This window comes from Oncorhynchus masou, chromosome 27, assembly GCF_036934945.1.
Source record: "Oncorhynchus masou masou isolate Uvic2021 chromosome 27, UVic_Omas_1.1, whole genome shotgun sequence".
Classification (NCBI taxonomy): Eukaryota; Metazoa; Chordata; class Actinopteri; order Salmoniformes; family Salmonidae; genus Oncorhynchus; species Oncorhynchus masou.
Window position 1 is genome coordinate 64,560,037 of NC_088238.1, and position 16,531 is coordinate 64,576,567.

Consider the following 16,531-nt stretch of genomic DNA (forward strand, 5'->3'; position numbering starts at 1 on the left):
TCTCTCTCTTCTCTCTCCCCCATGTCTCTCTCCTCCCCTCTCTCCCCATGTCTCTCTCTCTCCTCTCTCCCCATGTCTCTCTCCCCATGTCTCTCTCTCCTCTCTCTCCTCTCTCTCCCCATGTCTCTCTCTCCCCATGTCTCCCCTCTCCCCATGTCTCTCTCCTCTCTCTCCCCATGTCTCTCTCCCCATGTCTCTCTCTCCTCTCTCTCCCCATGTCTCTCTCTCCCCTCTCCCCATGTCTCTCTCCTCTCTCTCCCCATGTCTCTCTCTCCCCTCTCCCCATGTCTCTCTCCTCTCTCTCCCCATGTCTCTCTCCTCTCTCTCCCCATGTCTCTCTCCCCATGTCTCCCCTCTCCCCATGTCTCTCTCCTCTCTCTCCCCATGTCTCTCTCCCCATGTCTCTCTCTCCTCTCTCTCCCCATGTCTCTCTCTCCCCTCTCCCCATGTCTCTCTCCTCTCTCTCCCCATGTCTCTCTCTCCCCATGTCTCTCTCTCCTCTCTCTCCCCATGTCTCTCTCTCCTCTCTCTCCCCATGTCTCTCTCCTCTCTCTCCCCATGTCTCTCTCCCCTCTCTCCCCATGTCAACCCCCTACAGACTGTGTCCTGATCTCAGAAGCCCAGTGCACCGTGCTTCCCTATAACCAGACTACTCAGTCACCAGGGCTCGCGGTGGTGAGGGCCTCGGAGGTTGACATGTTTCTCAAGTTCTTTTCCTATTTACACCGGCTCGGCTGCTACAGACACATCATGCTGTTCGGCTGCACGCTTGCTCTACCAGAATGCATCACTCCACGCCACGGTCAACCCAGGTAGGGGAGTGTGTGTGTGTTGGTACAGTGTTGTTACTTCTCCTAAATTACTATTTATTACCCCTCTCCTCCATATCACCATTCATATTATTATTACCCCTCTCCCCCTCTCCCCCTCTCCCCCTCTCCATTCATATTATTATTACCCCTCTCCCCCTCTCCATTCATATTATTATTACCCCTCTCCCCCTCTCCTCCTCTCCCCCTCCATTCATATTATTATTACCCCCTCTCCCCCTCTCCTCCTCTCCATTCATATTATTATTACCCCTCTCCCCCTCTCCATTCATATTATTATTACCCCTCTCCCCCTCTCCCCCTCTCCATTCATATTATTATTACCCCTCTCCCCCTCTCCATTCATATTATTATTACCCCTCTCCCCCTCTCCCCCTCTCCATTCATATTATTATTACCCCTCTCCCCCTCTCCTCCTCTCCATTCATATTATTATTACCCCTCTCCCCCTCTCTCCTCCTCTCCATTCATATTATTATTACCCCTCTCCCCCTCTCCCTCCATTCTACCCCTCTCCCCCTCTCCTCCTCTCCATTCATATTATTATTACCCCTCTCCTCCCATTTCCTCCTCTCCTCCTCTCCATTCATATTATTATTACCCCCCCTCTCCTCCTCTCCTCCTCTATTATTATTACCCCCTCTCCTCTCCTCCTCTCCATTCATATTATTATTACCCCCTCCTCCTCCTCCTCTCCATTCATATTATTATTACCCCTCTCCTCCCTCCTCATATTATTATTACCCCTCTCCTCCTCTCCATTCATATTATTATTCCCTCCCTCCATTCATTATTACCCTTCCTCTCCATTCATATTATTCTCTCCCCTCTCCTCCTCTCCATTCATATTATTATTACCCCTCTCCTCCTCTCCATTCATATTATTATTACCCCTCTCCCCTCTCCTCCTCTCCATTCATATTATTATTACCCCTCTCCTCCTCTCCTCCTCTCCATTCATATTATTATTACCCCTCTCCTCCTCTCCTCCTCTCCATTCATATTATTATTACCCCTCTCCCCCTCTCCTCCTCTCCATTCATATTATTATTACCCCTCTCCTCCTCTCCTCCCTCCATTCATATTATTATTACCCCTCCCTCTCCTCCTCTCCATTCATATTATTATTACCCCTCCCCCCTCTCCTCCTCTCCATTCATATTATTATTACCCCCTCCCCCTCTCCTCCTCTCCATTCCATTTATTATTACCCCTTCCCCCTCTCCTCCTCCTCCATTCATCATATTATTATTACCCCTCTCCCCCCCCCTCCATTCTCCTCTCCCCTCTCCATTCATATTATTATTATTCCCCCATTCTACCTCCTCTCCTCCTCTCCATTCATCCTCTCCATTCATATTATTATTACCCTCTCCCCCTCTCCTCCTCTCCTCCTCTCCATTCATATTATTATTACCCCTCTCCTCCCCTCCTCCTCTCCATTCATATTATTATTACCCCTCTCCCCCTCTCCTCCTCTCCATTCATATTATTATTCCCCCTCTCCTCCTCTCCCATATTATTATTACCCCTCTCCTCCTCTCCATTCATATTATTATTACCCCTCTCCCCCTCTCCTCCTCTCCATTCATATTATTATTACCCCTCTCCCCCCTCCTCCTCTCCATTCATATTATTATTACCCCTCTCCCCCTCTCCTCCCTCTCCATTCATATTATTATTACCCCTCTCCCCCTCCTCCTCTCCATTCATATTATTATTCCCCTCTCCTCCTCTCCTCTCCATTCATATTATTATTACCCCTCTCCATTCCCCCTCTCCTCCTCTCCATTCATATTATTATTACCCCTCTCCTCCCCATTCCTCCTCCTCTCCATTCATATTATTATTACCCCCTCCTCCTCCTCCTCTCCATTCATATTATTATTACCCCTCTCCTCCTCTCCTCCTCTCCATTCATATTATTATTACCCCTCTCCCCCTCTCCTCCTCTCCATTCATATTATTATTACCCCCTCCTCCTCCTCCTCTCCATTCATATTATTATTACCCCTCTCCTCCTCTCCATTCATATTATTATTACCCCTCTCCCCCTCTCCTCCATTCTACCCCTCCTCCTCTCCATTCATATTATTATTCCCCTCCTCCCCCTCTCCTCCTCTCCATTCATATTATTATTACCCCTCTCCTCCTCTCCTCCTCTCCATTCATATTATTATTACCCCTCTCCCCCCTCTCCTCCTCTCCATTCATATTATTATTACCCCTCTCCCCCCTCTCCTCCTCTCCATTCATATTATTATTACCCCTCTCCCCCTCTCCTCCTCTCCATTCATATTATTATTACCCCTCTCCCCCCTCCTCCTCCTCTCCATTCTCCTCTCCATTCATATTATTATTACCCCTCTCCTCCTCTCCTCCTCTCCATTCATATTATTATTACCCCCCCTCTCCCTCCTCTCCATTCATATTATTATTACCCCCTCTCCCCTCTCCATTCATATTATTACCCCCTCCTCTCCTCCTCTCCATTCATATTATTATTACCCCTCTCCTCCCCCTCTCCTCCTCTCCATTCATATTATTATTACCCCTCTCCTCCCTCCATTCATATTATTATTACCCTCTCCATCCCTCCATTCCATTATTATTATTACCCCTCTCCCCCTCTCCTCCTCTCCATTCATATTATTATTACCCCTCTCCCCCTCCATTCTCCCCCTCTCCCCCTCTCCATTCATATTATTATTACCCCCTCCCCCTCTCCTCCTCTCCATTCATATTATTATTACCCCTCTCCATATTATTATTACCCCTCTCCTCCCCTCTCCATTCATATTATTATTACCCCTCTCCCCCTCTCCTCCTCTCCATTCATATTATTATTACCCCCTCCTCCTCTCCTCCTCTCCATTCATATTATTATTACCCCTCTCCTCCTCTCCTCCTCCCTCTCCATTCCCCTCTCCCCTACCCCTCTCCTCCCTCCATTCATATTATTATTACCCCTCTCCCTCCTCTCCTCCTCTCCATTCATATTATTATTACCCCTCTCCCCCTCTCCTCCTCTCCATTCATATTATTATTACCCCTCTCCTCCTCCTCTCCTCCTCTCCATTCATATTATTATTACCCCTCTCCCCTCTCCTCCTCTCCATTCATATTATTATTACCCCCTCCTCCCTCTCCTCCTCTCCATTCATGTTATTATTACCCCTCTCCCCCTCTCCTCCTCTCCATTCATATTATTATTACCCCTCTCCTCCTCTCCCCCTCTCCTCCTCTCCATTCATATTATTATTACCCCTCTCCTCCTCTCCTCCTCTCCATTCATATTATTATTACCCCTCTCCCCCTCTCCTCCTCTCCATTCATATTATTATTACCCCCCCTCCTCTCCATTCCTCCCCTCCTCTCCATTCATATTATTATTACCCCCTCCCCTCCTCCTCTCCATTCATATTATTATTACCCCTCTCCTCCTCTCCCTCCCTCTCCATTCATTCATATTATTACCCCTCTCCCCTCTCCCCTCTCCTCCTCTCCATTCATATTATTATTACCCCTCCTCCTCCTCTCCTCCTCTCCATTCATATTATTATTACCCCTCTCCCCTCTCCTCCTCCTCCATTCATATTATTATTACCCCTCTCCTCCTCTCCTCCTCTCCATTCATATTATTATTACCCCTCTCCCCCTCTCCATTCATATTATTATTACCCCCTCCTCTCCTCCTCTCCATTCATATTATTATTACCCCTCCTCCCTCTCCATTCATTATTATTACCCCTCTCCTCCTCTCCTCCTCTCCATTCATATTATTATTACCCCTCTCCCCCTCTCCCTCCTCCATTCTACCCCCTCTCCCTCCTCTCCATTCATATTATTATTACCCCTCCATTCATATTATTATTACCCCTCTCCTCCTCTCCATTCATATTATTATTACCCCCTCCTCCTCTCCTCTCCATTCATATTATTATTACCCCTCTCCTCCTCTCCTCCTCTCCATTCATATTATTATTACCCCTCCTCCTCTCCTCCTCTCCATTCATATTATTATTACCCCTCTCCTCCTCTCCTCCTCTCCATTCATATTATTATTACCCCTCTCCTCCTCTCCTCCTCTCCATTCATATTATTATTACCCCTCTCCTCCTCTCCTCCTCTCCATTCATATTATTATTACCCCTCTCCTCCTCTCCTCCTCTCCATTCATATTATTATTACCCCCCTCCCTCCTCCATTCTCCTCCTCTCTCCATTCATTATTATTATTACCTCCTCTCCATTCATATTATTATTACCCTCTCCTCCTCTCCATTCATATTATTATTACCCCTCTCCTCCTCTCCTCCTCTCCATTCATATTATTATTACCCCTCTCCCCCTCTCCTCCTCTCCATTCATATTATTATTACCCCTCTCCTCCTCTCCATTCATATTATTATTACCCCTCTCCTCCTCTCCATTCTCCTCTCCATTCATATTATTATTCTCCCCCTCTCCATTCTACCCCCTCCTCCTCCTCTCCATTCATATTATTATTACCCCTCTCCCCCTCTCCTCCTCTCCTCCTCTCCATTCATATTATTATTACCCCTCTCCCCCTCTCCTCCTCTCCATTCATATTATTACCCCCCTCTCCTCCTCTCCATTCATATTATTATTACCCCTCTCCTCCTCTCCTCCTCTCCATTCATATTATTATTACCCCTCTCCTCCTCTCCTCCCTCTCCATTCATATTATTATTACCCCTCTCCCCCTCTCCTCCTCTCCCCCTCTCCATTCATATTATTATTACCCCTCTCCCCCTCTCCTCCTCTCCATTCATATTATTATTACCCCTCTCCTCCTCTCCATTCATATTATTATTACCCCTCTCCTCCTCTCCATTCATATTATTATTACCCCTCTCCTCCTCTCCTCCTCTCCATTCATATTATTATTACCCCTCTCCCCCTCCCTCCTCTCCCTTCCATTATTATTATTACCCCCTCCTCCTCTCCTCCTCTCCATTCATATTATTATTACCCCTCTCCCCTCTCCTCCTCTCCATTCATATTATTATTACCCCTCTCCCCCCTCCTCCTCCTCCTCTCCTCCTCTCCATTCATATTATTATTACCCCTCCTCCTCCTCTCCTCCTCTCCATTCATATTATTATTACCCCTCTCCCCTCTCCTCCTCTCCATTCATATTATTATTACCCCCTCTCCCCTCTCCTCCTCTCCATTCATATTATTATTACCCCCTCTCCCTCCCCCTCTCCTCCTCTCCATTCATATTATTATTACCCCCTCCTCCTCTCCTCCTCTCCATTCATATTATTATTACCCCTCTCCTCCTCTCCTCCTCTCCATTCATATTATTATTACCCCCTCCCCTCTCCTCCTCTCCATTCATATTATTATTACCCCTCTCCCCCCTCCTCCCCTCCTCCTCTCCATTCATATTATTATTACCCCTCTCCCCCTCTCCTCCTCTCCATTCATATTATTATTACCCCTCCCCTCTCCCCCTCTCCATTCATATTATTATTACCCCTCTCCCCCTCCTCCTCTCCATTCATATTATTATTACCCCCTCTCCTCCTCTCCTCCTCTCCATTCATATTATTATTACCCCCTCCTCCTCCTCCTCTCCATTCATATTATTATTACCCCCTCTCTCCTCTCCTCCTCCTCTCCATTCATATTATTATCTCCCCCTCCTCCTCTCCTCCTCTCCATTCATATTATTATTACCCCTCTCCTCCTCTCCTCCTCTCCATTCATATTATTATTACCCCTCTCCTCCTCTCCCCCTCTCCCCCTCTCCATTCATATTATTATTACCCCCTCCTCCTCTCCCCTCTCCATTCATATTATTATTACCCCTCCCTCCTCTCCATTCATATTATTATTACCCCTCTCCTCCTCTCCTCCTCTCCATTCATATTATTATTACCCCTCTCCTCCTCTCCTCCTCTCCATTCATATTATTATTACCCCTCTCCTCCTCCCCTCCTCCTCTCCATTCATATTATTATTACCCCTCTCCTCCATTCTCCTCCTCTCCATTCATATTATTATTACCCCTCTCCCTCCTCTCCCTCCTCTCCATTCATATTATTATTACCCCTCTCCCCTCTCCATTCCTACCCCTCTCCCCTCCTCTCCTCCTCTCCATTCATATTATTATTACCCCTCTCCCCCTCTCCTCCTCTCCATTCATATTATTATTACCCCCCCCTCTCCTCCTCTCCATTCATATTATTATTACCCCTCTCCCCTCTCCTCCTCTCCATTCATATTATTATTACCCCTCTCCTCCTCTCCTCCTCTCCATTCATATTATTATTACCCCTCTCCCCCCCTCCTCTCCTCCTCTCCATTCATATTATTATTACTCCCTCTCCTCCCCCCTCTCCATTCATATTATTATTACCCCTCTCCCCTCCTCCTCTCCATTCATATTATTATTCCCCCCCTCTCCCATATTATTATTACCCCCTCCCCCTCCTCTCCATTCATATTATTATTATTACCCCCTCTCCTCCTCTCCATTCATATTATTATTACCCCCTCCTCCTCTCCTCCTCTCCATTCATATTATTATTACCCCCTCTCCTCCTCTCCTCCTCTCCATTCATATTATTATTACCCCCTCTCCTCCTCTCCTCCTCTCCATTCATATTATTATTACTCCCCTCTCCATTCCTCTCCCCTCCTCCATTCATATTATTATTCCTCTCCATTCCCTCCTCCTCTCCTCCTCTCCATTCATATTATTATTACCCCTCCTCCTCCTCTCCTCCTCTCCATTCATATTATTATTACCCCTCTCCCCTCCTCTCCTCCTCTCCATTCATATTATTATTACCCTCTCTCCTCCTCTCCTCCCTCTCCATTCATATTATTATTACCCTCTCCCCTCTCCCCCTCTCCATTCATATTATTATTCCATTCTCCCCCCTCCCTCCTCTCCATTCATATTATTATTACCCCTCCTCCTCCCTCCTCTCCATTCATATTATTATTACCCCTCTCCTCTCCATTCTCTCTCCTCTCCATTCATATTATTATTACCCCTCTCCTCCTCTCCTCCTCTCCATTCATATTATTATTCCCCTCTCCTCCTCTCTCCTCTCCATTCATATTATTATTACCCCTCTCCCCCCTCCTCCTCTCCATTCATATTATTATTACCCCTCTCCTCCTCTCCATTCATATTATTATTACCCCTTACCCCTCTCCCTCCATTCATATTATTATTCTCCCTCCTCTCCATTCATATTATTATTACCCATTCTCTCCTCCCTCTCCTCCTCTCCATTCATATTATTATTACCCCTCTCCTCCTCTCCTCCTCTCCATTCATATTATTATTACCCCTCCTCTCCTCCCTCTCCTCCTCTCCATTCATATTATTATTACCCCTCTCCTCCTCTCCTCCTCTCCATTCATATTATTATTACCCCTCTCCCCTCCCCTACCCCTCTCCTCCTCTCCATTCATATTATTATTACCCCTCTCCCCTCTCCATTCATATTATTACCCCTCTCCCCCTCCTCCTCTCTCCATTCTCTCCTCCTCCTCCATTCATATTTATTATCTCCTCCCCCATTCTACCCCCCTCCTCTCCATTCATATTATTATTACCCCCTCCTCCTCTCCTCCTCTCCATTCATATTATTACCCCTCTCCTCCTCTCCTCCTCTCCATTCATATTATTATTACCCCTCTCCTCCTCTCCATTCATATTATTATTACCCCTCTCCTCCTCTCCATTCATATTATTATTACCCCTCTCCTCCTCTCCTCCTCTCCATTCATATTATTATTACCCCTCTCCCCCTCCTCCTCCTCCTCCATTCATATTATTATTACCCCTCTCCTCCTCTCCTCCTCTCCATTCATATTATTATTACCCCTCTCCTCTCCTCTCTCCTCTCCATTCATATTATTATTACCCCTCTCCCCCTCCTCCCTCCTCTCCATTCATATTATTATTACCCCTCTCCCCCTCTCCCCTCTCCATTCATTCATTATTATTACCCCTCCTCCCTCCATTCATATTATTATTACCCCTCTCCTCCTCTCCATTCATATTATTATTACCCCTCTCCCCCCTCATTCTCTCCCCTCTCCATTCATATTATTATTACCCCTCTCCCCTCTCCCCCTCTCCATTCTCCTCCCTCTCCATTCATATTATTATTACCCCTCCCCCCTCTCCCCTCTCCATTCATATTATTACCCCTCTCCCCTCTCCTCCTCTCCATTCATATTATTATTACCCATTCTCCTCCTCTCCTCCTCTCCATTCATATTATTATTACCCCTCTCCTCCTCTCCTCCCCTCTCCATTCATATTATTATTACCCCATTCTCCCCTCTCCTCCTCTCCATTCATATTATTATTACCCCTCTCCCCCTCTCCATTCATATTATTATTACCCCTCTCCTCCTCTCCTCCTCTCCATTCATATTATTATTCCCCTCTCCCCTCTCCATTCATATTATTCTCTCCTCCTCTCCATTCATATTATTATTACCCCTCTCCTCCCTCTCCTCCTCTCCATTCATATTATTATTACCCCCCCTCTCCCCCTCTCTCCATTCATATTATTATTACCCCCTCCTCCCTCTCCATTCATATTATTATTACCCCTCTCCTCCTCTCCTCCTCTCCATTCATATTATTATTACCCCTCTCCTCCTCCCTACCCCTCCTCCTCTCCATTCATATTATTATTACCCCCCTCTCCATTCCCTCCTCTCCATTCATATTATTATTCTCCCCTCTCCTCCCTCCTCTCCTCCTCTCCATTCATATTATTATTACCCTCTCCTCCCCCTCTCCTCCTCTCCATTCATATTATTATTACCCCTCTCCTCCTCTCCATTCATATTATTATTACCCCTCCTCCCTCCATTCATATTATTACCCCTCTCCTCCTCTCCTCCTCTCCATTCATATTATTATTACCCCTCTCCTCCTCTCCTCCTCTCCATTCATATTATTATTACCCCTCTCCTCCTCTCTCTCCCCTCTCCATTCATATTATTATTACCCTCTCCTCCTCTCCATTCATATTATTACCCCTCTCCCCCTCCTCTCCTCCTCTCCATTCATATTATTATTACCCCTCTCCTCCTCTCCCCTCTCCATTCATATTATTATTACCCCCTCCTCCTCTCCTCCTCTCCATTCATATTATTATTACCCCCTCCTCCTCTCCTCCTCTCCATTCATATTATTATTACCCCTCTCCCATATTCATATTATTACCCCCTCTCCTCCTCCTCTCCATTCATATTATTATTACCCTCTCCTCCTCCTCTCCTCCTCTCCATTCATATTATTATTACCCCTCTCCTCCTCTCCTCCTCTCCATTCATATTATTATTACCCCTCCCCCCTCCCCTCCTCTCCATTCATATTATTATTACCCCCTCCTCTCCTCCTCTCCATTCATATTATTATTACCCCTCTCCCTCCTCTCCTCCTCTCCATTCCATTCATTATTATTACCCCTCTCCTCCTCTCCTCCTCTCCATTCATATTATTATTACCCCTCTCCCCTCCTCCTCTCCATTCATATTATTATTACCCCTCTCCTCCTCTCCCTCTCCATTCATATTATTATTACCCCTCTCCCCCTCCTCCCCTCCTCCTCTCCATTCCATCCATTATTATTATTACCCCCTCCTCTCTCCTCCTCTCCATTCATATTATTATTACCCCCTCTCCCTCCTCTCCTCCTCTCCATTCATATTATTATTCCCCCTCTCCTCCTCTCCCTCCTCTCCATTCATATTATTATTACCCCTCTCCCCCCTCCTCTCCATTCATATTATTATTCCTCTCCTCCTCTCCATTCATATTATTATTACCCCTCTCCCCCTCTCCCCTCTCCATTCATATTATTACCCCTCTCCCCCTCTCCTCCTCTCCATTCATATTATTATTACCCCTCTCCTCCTCTCCTCCTCTCCATTCATATTATTATTACCCTCTCCCCCCCTCTCCCCCCTCTCCCCTCTCCTCCTCTCCATTCATATTATTATTACCCCCTCCTCCTCTCCTCCTCTCCATTCATATTATTATTACCCCCTCTCCTCCTCTCCTCCTCTCCATTCATATTATTATTACCCCTCTCCTCTCCTCTCCATTCATATTATTATTACCCCTCTCCTCCTCTCCTCCTCTCCATTCATATTATTATTACCCCTCTCCCCTCTCTCCTCCTCTCCATTCATTATTATTACCCCTCTCTCCCCCCTCTCCATTCATATTATTATTACCCCCTCTCCTCCTCTCCATTCATATTATTATTACCCCTCTCCCCTCTCCTCCTCTCCATTCATATTATTATTACCCCTCTCCTCCTCTCCATTCATATTATTATTACCCCTCTCCCCCTCTCCTCCTCTCCATTCATATTATTATTACCCCTCTCCTCCTCTCCTCCTCTCCATTCATATTATTATTACCCTCTCTCCTCCTCTCCTCTCCTCCTCTCCATTCATATTATTATTCCTCTCCCCCTCTCCTCCTCTCCTCCTCTCCATTCATATTATTATTACCCCTCTCCTCCTCTCCTCCTCTCCATTCATATTATTATTACCCCTCTCCTCCCTCTCCCCCTCTCCATTCATATTATTATTACCCCTCTCCCTCCTCTCCTCCTCTCCATTCATATTATTATTACCCCTCCCCCTCCATTCATATTATTATTACCCCTCTCCTCCTCTCCATTCATATTATTATCCCCCTCTCCCCTCTCTCCTCCTCTCCATTCATATTATTATTACCCCTCTCCCTCCTCTCCTCTCCATTCATATTATTATTACCCTCTCCTCCTCTCCCCCTCTCCATTCATATTATTATTACCCCCCCTCCTCCTCTCCTCCTCTCCATTCATATTATTATTACCCCTCCTCCTCTCCATTCATATTATTCTCCTCCTCTCCTCCTCTCCATTCATATTATTATTACCCCTCTCCCCCTCTCCTCCTCTCCATTCATATTATTACCCCATTCTCCTCCTCTCCTCCTCTCCATTCATATTATTATTACCCCTCTCCTCCTCTCCTCCTCTCCATTCATATTATTATTCCCCCTCTCTCCTCCCTCCCTCTCCTCCTCTCCATTCATTATTATTATTACCCCCTCCTCCATTCTCCTCCTCTCCATTCATATTATTATTACCCCTCTCCTCCTCTCCTCCTCTCCATTCATATTATTATTACCCCTCTCCCCCTCTCCTCCTCTCCATTCATATTATTATTCCCTCCCCCCTCCCCCTCTCCATTCATATTATTACCCCCTCCTCCTCTCCATTCATATTATTATTACCCCTCTCCTCCTCTCCATTCATATTATTATTACCCCTCTCCTCCTCTCCTCCTCTCCATTCATATTATTATTACCCCTCCCATATTATTATTCCTCCTCCTCCTCTCCATTCATATTATTATTACCCCCTCTCCCCCCTCCCTCCTCTCCATTCATATTATTATTACCCCTCTCCTCTCCCTCCTCTCCATTCATATTATTATTACCCCCCCTCTCCTCCTCTCCTCCTCTCCATTCATATTATTATTACCCCTCTCCCCCTCTCCATTCATATTATTATCCTCCCCCTCTCCATTCCTCTCCTCCTCTCCATTCATATTATTATTACCCCTCTCCCCTCTCCTCCTCTCCATTCATATTATTATTACCCCTCTCCCCTCTCCTCCTCTCCATTCATTATTATTATTACCCCTCTCCCCCTCTCCCCTCTCCATTCATATTATTATTACCCCTCTCCCTCCTCTCCTCCTCTCCATTCATATTATTATTACCCCTCTCCTCCCTCTCCTCCTCTCCATTCATTATTATTATTACCCCTCTCCTCCCTCCCCCTCTCCTCTCCATTCATATTATTATTCCCCTCTCCTCCTCTCCATTCCTCCTCTCCCTCCTCTCCATTCATATTATTATTACCCCTCTCCTCCCTTTCCTCCTCTCCATTCATATTATTATTACCCCTCTCCCCCTCTCCTCCTCTCCATTCATATTATTATTACCCCTCTCCCCCTCTCCTCCTCTCCATTCATATTATTATTACCCCTCTCCTCCTCTCCTCCTCTCCATTCATATTATTATTACCCCTCTCCTCCTCTCCTCCTCTCCATTCATATTATTATTACCCCTCTCCCCCTCTCCTCCTCTCCATTCATATTATTATTACCCCTCTCCCCCTCTCCTCCTCTCCATTCATATTATTATTACCCCTCTCCCCCTCTCCTCCTCTCTCATTCATATTATTATTACCCCCTCCCCCTCTCCTCCTCTCCCCTCTCCATTCATATTATTATTACCCCTCCTCCCCCTCTCCTCCTCTCCATTCATATTATTATTCCCCTCCATTCCTCCTCTACCCCCTCCTCTCCCATTCCATTCATTATTATTACCCCTCTCTCTCCATTCCCCTCCTCCTCTCCATTCATATTATTATTACCCCTCTCCTCCTCTCCCCTCTCCATTCATATTATTATTACCCCTCTCCCCCTCTCCTCTCCATTCATATTATTATTACCCCTCTCCTCCTCTCCATTCATATTATTATTACCCCTCTCCCCCTCTCCTCCTCTCCATTCATATTATTATTACCCCTCTCCTCCTCTCCTCCTCTCCATTCATATTATTATTACCCCTCTCCTCCCTTTTCTCCTCTCCATTCATATTATTATTACCCCTCTCCCCTCTCCATTCATTATTACCCCTCTCCTCCTCTCCCCTCTCCATTCATATTATTATTACCCCCTCCCCTCCTCCTCTCCATTCATATTATTATTACCCCTCTCCTCCTCTCCCCCCTCTCCATTCATATTATTATTACCCCTCCCCCTCCCTCTCCCCTCTCCATTCATATTATTATTACCCCTCTCCCCCATTCCATTATTATTATTACCCCTCTCCCCCTCTCCTCCTCTCCATTCATATTATTATTACCCCTCTCCTCCTCTCCATTCATATTATTATTACCCTCCATTCATTATTATTACCCCCTCCTCTCTCCTCTCCATTCATATTATTATTACCCCTCTCCCTCCTCTCCTCCTCTCCATTCATATTATTATTACCCCTCTCCTCCTCTCCTCCTCTCCATTCATATTATTATTACCCCTCTCCTCCTCTCCATTCATATTATTATTACCCCTCCCCCCTCCTCTCCATTCATATTATTATTACCCCCTCCTCCTCCTCTCCTCCTCTCCATTCATATTATTATTACCCCTCTCCTCCTCTCCTCCTCTCCATTCATTATTATTACCCCTCTCCTCCTCTCCTCCTCTCCATTCCTCTCCTCCTCTCCATTCATATTATTATTACCCCTCTCCCCCTCCTCCTCCTCTCCATTCATATTATTATTACCCCTCTCCCCCTCCTCCCCCATTCTACCCCCTCCTCTCCATTCATTATTATTATTACCCCTCTCCCCCTCCTCCTCTCCATTCATATTATTATTACCCCTCTCCTCCTCTCCTCCTCTCCTCCTCTCCATTCATATTATTATTACCCCTCTCCCCCTCTCCTCCTCTCCATTCATATTATTATTACCCCTCTCCTCCTCTCCCCTCTCCATTCATATTATTACCCCTCTCCCCCTCTCCTCCTCTCCTCCTCTCCATTCATATTATTATTACCCCTCTCCCCCTCTCCTCCTCTCCATTCATATTATTATTACCCCTCTCCTCCTCTCCCCCTCTCCATTCATATTATTATTACCCCTCTCCTCCCTCTCCCCCTCTCCATTCATATTATTATTACCCCTCTCCTCCTCTCCATTCATATTATTATTACCCCTCTCCTCCTCTCCCCCTCTCCATTCATATTATTATTACCCTCTCCTCCTCTCCTCTCCATTCATATTATTATTACCCCTCTCCTCCTCTCCTCCTCTCCATTCATATTATTATTACCCCTCTCCCCCTCTCCCCCTCTCCTCCTCTCCTCCTCTCCATTCATATTATTATTACCCCCCCTCTCCCCCTCCCCTCCTCCTCTCCATTCATATTATTATTACCCCTCTCCTCCCTCCCCTCTCCATTCATATTATTATTACCCCTCTCCCCCTCTCCTCCTCTCCATTCATATTATTATTACCCCTCTCCTCCTCTCCTCCTCTCCATTCATATTATTATTACCCCTCCTCCTCCTCTCCTCCTCTCCATTCATATTATTATTACTCCCTCTCCTCCTCTCCTCCTCTCCATTCATATTATTATTACCCTCTCCCCCTCCTCCCCCTCTCCTCCCTCTCCATTCATATTATTATTACCCCTCTCCTCCTCCTCCTCCTCTCCATTCATATTATTATTACCCCTCTCACCTCCTCTCCTCCTCTCCATTCATATATTATTACCCCCCTCCTCTCCCTCTCCATTCATATTATTATTACCCCTCTCCTCCTCTCCATTCATATTATTATTACCCCCTCCTCCTCTCCTCTCCATTCATATTATTATTACCCCTCTCCTCTCTCCTCCTCTCCATTCATATTATTATTACCCCCCCTCCTCCTCCTCTCCATTCATATTATTATTACCCCTTCCCCCTCTCCCCCCTCTCCTCCTCTCCATTCATATTATTATTACCCCTCTCCTCCTCTCCTCCTCTCCATTCATATTATTATTACCCCTCTCCCTCCTCTCCTCCTCTCCATTCATATTATTATTACCCCTCTCCCCCCTCTCCTCCTCTCCATTCATATTATTATTCCTCCCCCTCTCCTCCTCTCCTCCTCTCCATTCATATTATTATTACCCCTCTCCCTCCTCTCCTCCTCTCCATTCATATTATTATTACCCCTCACCTCCTCTCCTCCTCTCCATTCATATTATTATTACCCCTCTCCTCCTCTCCTCCTCTCCATTCATATTATTATTACCCCTCTCCTCCTCTCCATTCATATTATTATTACCCCTCTCCTCCTCTCCATTCATATTATTATTACCCCTCTCCTCCTCTCCATTCATATTATTATTACTCCTCCCTCCATTCTCCCCCTCTCCATTCATGTTATTATTACCCCTCTCCTCCTCTCCATTCATATTATTATTACCCCTCTCCTCCTCTCCCCTCTCCATTCATATTATTATTACCCCTCTCCCCCTCTCCATTCATATTATTATTACCCCTCTCCTTCTCTTCCCCTCTCCATTCATATTATTATTACCCCTCTCCCCCTCTCCATTCATATTATTATTACCCCTCTCCTCCTCTCCTCCTCTCCATTCATATTATTACCCCTCCTCTCCCCTCTCCATTCATATTATTATTACCCCTCTCCCCCTCTCCATTCATATTATTATTACCCCTCTCCCCCTCTCCATTCATATTATTATTATTACCCCTCTCCCTCCTCTCCTCCTCTCCATTCATATTATTATTACCCCTCTCCCCCTCTCCTCCTCTCCATTCATATTATTATTACCCCTCTCCTCCTCTCCATTCATATTATTATTACCCCTCTCCTCCTCTCCTCCTCTCCATTCATATTATTATTACCCCTCTCCCCCTCTCCTCCTCTCCATTCATATTATTATTACCCCTCTCCTCCTCTCCTCCTCTCCATTCATATTATTATTACCCCTCTCCTCCTCTCCATTCATATTATTATTACCCCTCTCCCCCTCTCCTCCTCTCCATTCATATTATTATTACCCCTCTCCCCCTCTCCTCCTCTCCTCCTCTCCATT

At 45.9% G+C, this 16,531-nt stretch overlaps 1 protein-coding gene across 1 annotated transcript in view; it reads left to right on the plus strand.

The window, feature by feature from the left end:
• Positions 1-16,531, plus strand: part of corin (corin, serine peptidase) — a 136,220-nt gene that overhangs the window by 34,801 nt on the left and 84,888 nt on the right. The window contains 1 exon segment of the mRNA XM_064940870.1: positions 599-812. Within this exon segment, the coding sequence (XP_064796942.1) occupies positions 599-812 (214 nt within the window).